Here is a 5,349-nt window from a genome sequence, read left to right as displayed (position 1 = left end):
TGTAACTGAATCAGAGGTGTATATTTCTACCAAAGACAGATCAGGACTTATTTTCCCCATTTATATGGCTTTAATTCTTTAAATGCATGTGTATTCCCATTTGTTTAAAATAAATTCAAAATGTCTTATTGATTTTTATTGTGACTTTGCTTTTTGTACATTGTTCATTAACCATATACAGTGGGTATTGAAAAGAATCACCCCCTTTAAAATAATCACATTTTGTTGCTTTGCAGATGGACACATTTTTTGTTTTATCCAGCTGTATTTACTCAGTGCAACTTAAAACATCCAAGTGATAGATATAACACCAATATATCAGGGGGAAAAAAAACAAAAACAGAATCACTGATTTAGAAAAAGGATCACCCACCTCTTAAAAAATGACATGTAATCTCAATCAGGTGTAGCTAATCACCTTCTCAATGGCACACAAAGCCATTTGACTTTCAGCTCTGGTCATTTTGATTATCTCAGCATGAAAAAAAGCTTTCCTGGAGTGTTTCAGTCCTTGGTAGTGCAACTGAAGCAAACAATCAACTATGGTTGGCAAGGCACTGCCAAAAGATCTCCGTGATGAAGTTATGGTCAGGAGATGGATACAAAAACATTTCAAAGTCTTTACCAATGCCTAGAAACACAGTGAAGTCTATTATTAAGAAGTGGAAGGTATTTGGTACAACACAGACCCTCCCTGGATCAGGACGTCGCTCCAAACTGGATGAAAGAGCCAGGAGGAAACTGGCCAGAGAGGCTACCAAGAGGCCTACAGCAACTCTGAAGCAGTTGCTGGAATTTATGACAAGGAGTGGTCATTTGTGTGCATGGACAACAATATCACAAATTCTGCACAAATGTGGATTGTATGGGAGGGTTGCAAGAAAAAAGACACTCCTCAAGAAAGGCCACATGCAGTCACGACTAGCTTTGCCAAAACGCACCTTGAATATTCTGAGGCAGATGAGACTAAAACTGAATTATTTGGGCTCAACACCAAACAATATGACTGGTGGAAATCCAATACAGCACACCATTCATAATAACAGCATTCCTCCAGTAAAGCATGGAGGTGGTATTTTCCTGTTATGGCGTTTTTTCTCTGCAGCAGGGACTGGAGCACTTGGCAGGATAGAATGAAAAATGGATGGAGCAAAATACTATCAAATTCTTGAGGAAAATCTGCTGCCCTCTACCAGAAAGTTGTCAATGGGAAGGTTTACCTTCCAACATGACCCAAAGTACACAGCAAGACTGAGCACACAGTGGTTGAAGGAGAAAAAAGTTAATGTCCTTGCATGGCCTAGTCAGAGCTCAGACTGAAACTCCATTGAAAATCTGTGGAATGATTTGAAGACTGCAGTCCACAAACGGTCACCATCAAATTGAACTGAACTTCAGCAGTTCTGCAAAGAGTGGGCAAATATTACAAAGTCTAGATGTGCAAAGTTAGTAGAGACAGAGACAGATCCCAACAGACTAAATACTGTAATTAAAGCAAAAGGTGGTTCAATAAAATACTGACACAAGGGGGTGAAACTTTTTTTTCCTGACATGCTGGTGTTATATCTTTCTCTTGGATGTTACAAGTTGCACTGAGTAAATACAGCTGGATAAAACAAAAACTGTGTCCATCTTTATTTCAGGCTGCAAAGCAAAAATGTGATTATTTTAAAGGGGGGTGATTCTTTTCTATACCCACTGTAGTAAACCTAGCCCATCATCAGCCTTGCATTTAAAGGCTCTTTCATAGTATCTATTAAGTCTAATGCTTATCTAGTCTAGCACACTGAAAAGAATACAAAATTTAGATTAAAATAAATCAGAAGAGAAAAAACAGCCATGCCATGGTCAGAAAACAGTAGAAAAACTTTGATTTTATTTGAACAAAAGTTTACACAAAAATTTAAATCTGAAAATCAAAGGTTTCTATGCAGTTCCTTCAGGTTTTACAGCAGTGCTTTTTCCCCAGACATAGTCCATCTTGTGCACATGAGCCTTTGAAGACTTGGAGAAGGTGCTTTTGGCTACATGTAGAGGAACAGACTTGCCACTGAGGAAGAGTTTATTGAGACATGCAGGGATAAGGGGAGCAGTGCTGGGTTCTTCTGTGTTTTTTGTCAGATTTCTGGCATAAGCAAAAATATAGCCCGTCATGAAAGCGTCAAACCCTGCTCGGTGAGTTCCTCCTTCCACTTTCTTCTCTTTTGGTCTATCAGGAGCTTCAGAAGGTGCTTCTGGCCGAGATTCCTCATTTCCATTCTTGCTGGCTGTTTTCCCAGCTTCAAACGCATGCACAGCATCTGTTGGCTCAGAACTCGCTGTCTTCTCCTGATGTTCAGGGAGTGCTGGTTCAGATATGGGCACTGCCTGGTCCAGCTTGGCCTCTTCAAAGCGCGACTTTTTGCCCTGTGGGGAACTGCATGTCTCAGAGGGCCCTTGAAAAGCTTTCTTTTTGTTCTTGCGCTTCCTTTTCTTCCTCTTGTCTTCTCTGGTCTTCTCATCATGCTGGATTATAAGGTCTGTGTCATGTGACATGGGGCATTGAGAGCCATTAGGACACCATCCATATGCCTAGAGCAGAAAACAATTACCAAGTGTCACATTCAAAATGTTGTATGTTGTAGTATAACATCCCTTCAGGCCTAAGGTATACGACCTATTATAATTCTAATTATATGTATTTATATTCACAAAATACCACAAGTGTTATCATTAACTTGTGGTTTTATTTGTTTTGCATGAAACTTAAGGCTTGAAAGTGGGGGGAAAGTAACAGACAGCTCTCATTCAACCAGAACAGATGGAGTGATGACAGAAACATCATCTGGAGTTATTTCACACTAAAGGTGAATGTACATTTATTATAATGGCTTTATGTAAATTAAGTTGTTATAAGATTCATACAGAAGAACATTCTGTAAATGTCAGTAAACAAATCTGATAATTTGCGGTTTATACTTGCATACAATCGAATTTTATATAAGTATCAATATTGACAGTACTGACCTTGATCTTCATAGCACTTGATAGTAAAAATATGCCATTAAAGACATATTTAAAATATATTTCCTTATTGTTGATTCTATATCAGTTTGAGAATTAAATGTTTAGATATATTGATATTTTGATGTCAGGTGGATCGGCCAACTGTGATATATTACTACATTTTTAAAATTACTGTTTTCTGTTTTAATTTATTTCAAAATGTAATTTATTCATGTGATGGCAAAGCTGAATTTTCAGCAGCCATTACTTCAGTCTTCAGTGTCACATGATCCTTCAGAAATTATTCTAATGCCGATTTGCTGCCCAAAAAACATTCTTAATATTATCAAGGTTGAAAACAGTTGTGCTGCTTTTTGTGGAAACCACCATACAATTGTTCAGGATTCTTTGATTAATAGAAAGTTCAGGAGAACAGCATTCTTTCATAACTATATAAACACATTTACTGTCATTTCTCTTTACTTTTGATTTCATCCATCCATGCTGAATACGAGAGCAAATTTCTTTAAAAAAAAAAAAAAACTCTTTTGACTTCTGAACGGTCATGTATAACCTACGGTAGTTGAGGAACTCACAGAGAACTGAACACAGATGTTGAGGGCACCATCCTGATTCTGGTTGTCCAAGCACGGCCTGTAGTCTATGTAGCTCTGCATGCTGCCTGTATATTTACAAAACTCTATGAACACATGACTCCCATTGCTACCTCCTGCAATGGCTTTGCTATTTTCCAGCTTACTGTGGAGGACAAAGAAAATATCTTACATTTCAGGTACTGAACGGACATGCACACTTTTTTTGTACTTTTGACATATCGCGATATTACACATACCACTTCTTATAGGCATATTCCAGGTATGAGGCTGTAAACCTCAGCTCATTCTCTGTTGCATACTTAGTGTCATATATGCCTGAGGGAAACATCTGGGACAGATCCGCAATAAAGGTGCCCAGTCGCTCAGGTAGATGGGCATAGAAGCACTGGTACAGGAAGACCATGTCTATCAGACCGTTATGGACCACCAAGGGCTTGTTGGCCCTAAGCAGTTCTACGAACAAGGAGCGCAGGTTTACCCCATGGGCATCACCTCCCTAAAACAAGCACAAAACACACCTACTTAAGTCTCCAAATCTTAAAATTCTTTTTGAAAAGTTCTATCAGTATTTTTTGTATAGGTTCAATCATACTCACTTTATCATTACCCTTATAATAAGGAATGCCTTCAGCATATTGTTTGTTGAAGTCAAATCCATGTTGTACAAGGAACTGCACTGACTGAGGTTCAATGATGTATTCCTCTGAGCAAAGCAAGGTCAGATTGTAAACCTGAACCAGGTATGTGCTGTCTGCCTAGAATCAGGAAATGTACAAGAATCATTGTAAGGTCCGTTCACATATTCAGAATAGGGCTGTTAAATCGATTGATCACGATTAAACCGCATCCAAAATAAAAGTCTACGTTTACATTAGGGCTGCACGATAAATCGCATGCGATATTTAACGCGCATCTTATGAGTAAAGCCAGTTCTGTAATCAGCGGTAAATCTCCATCACCTGCGGGCTTTCACACGGAGCAGCATTTACTACACAGAGCCGATATTCGCGCGATTTTTTGCCCAGCTCGTCAGTGAACAACGGCTCTGTGTAGTAAATGCTGCTCCGTGTGAAAGCCCGCACGTGATGGAGATTTACCGCTGATTACAGAACCGGCTTTCTGACAAGATGCGCATTAAATATCGCATGCGATTTATCGTGCAGCCCTAGTTTACATAACAAATGTCTGTGAACTGTCTGTGTATATTTATAATGTATATATGAATACAAACACATGTATATATTTAAGAAATACAGTGGGTATAGAAAAGAATCACTCTCCTTTAAAATAATCACGTTGTTGCTTTGCAGCCTGAAATGAAGACGGACAGTTTTTGTTTTATCCAGCTGTATTTACTCAGTGCAACTTATAACATCCTCCTAAAAATGACTTGTCAGCTCAATCAGGTGTAACTAATCACCTTCTCAATGGCACACAAAGCCATTTTGAATTTCAACTGTGGTCATTTTGATTAGCTCAGCATAAAAAGAGCTTTCATGGAGCATTTCAGTTCTTGGTAGTGCAACGGAAGCAAACAATTAACTATGGGTGGCAAGGCACTATCAAAAGATCTCCGGGATGAAGTTGTGGACAGGCACAAGTCAGGAGATGGATACAAAAACATTTCAAAGTCTTTATCAGTGCCTAGAAACACAGTGAAGTCTGTTATTAAGAAGTGGAAGGTATTTGGTACAACACAGACCCTCGCTGGATCAGGACGTCGCTCCAAACTGGATGAAAGAGCCAG

At 38.9% G+C, this 5,349-nt stretch overlaps 1 protein-coding gene across 1 annotated transcript in view; it reads right to left on the bottom strand.

The window, feature by feature from the left end:
- Nucleotides 1-1,848: 1,848 nt before the first annotated feature.
- LOC107714851 (target of EGR1 protein 1-like) overlaps nt 1,849-5,349 on the bottom strand; it is a 6,723-nt gene continuing 3,222 nt past the window's right edge. Inside the window, exons 4-7 of the mRNA XM_016520832.1 lie at nt 4,199-4,357; nt 3,839-4,098; nt 3,582-3,744; nt 1,849-2,571 (exon numbers count right to left, since the gene is read on the bottom strand). Coding sequence (XP_016376318.1) covers nt 1,927-2,571; nt 3,582-3,744; nt 3,839-4,098; nt 4,199-4,357 — 1,227 coding nt within the window. The 3' untranslated portion in view covers nt 1,849-1,926. The remainder of the gene's footprint in view (nt 2,572-3,581; nt 3,745-3,838; nt 4,099-4,198; nt 4,358-5,349) is intronic.

This window comes from Sinocyclocheilus rhinocerous, unplaced genomic scaffold (genome assembly GCF_001515625.1).
Source record: "Sinocyclocheilus rhinocerous isolate Xijiao unplaced genomic scaffold, SAMN03320098_v1.1 scaffold1350, whole genome shotgun sequence".
NCBI lineage: Eukaryota > Metazoa > Chordata > Actinopteri > Cypriniformes > Cyprinidae > Sinocyclocheilus > Sinocyclocheilus rhinocerous.
The sequence above is the reverse complement of the archived record's forward strand: the minus strand, read 5'-3'. Positions and strand labels throughout refer to the sequence as shown.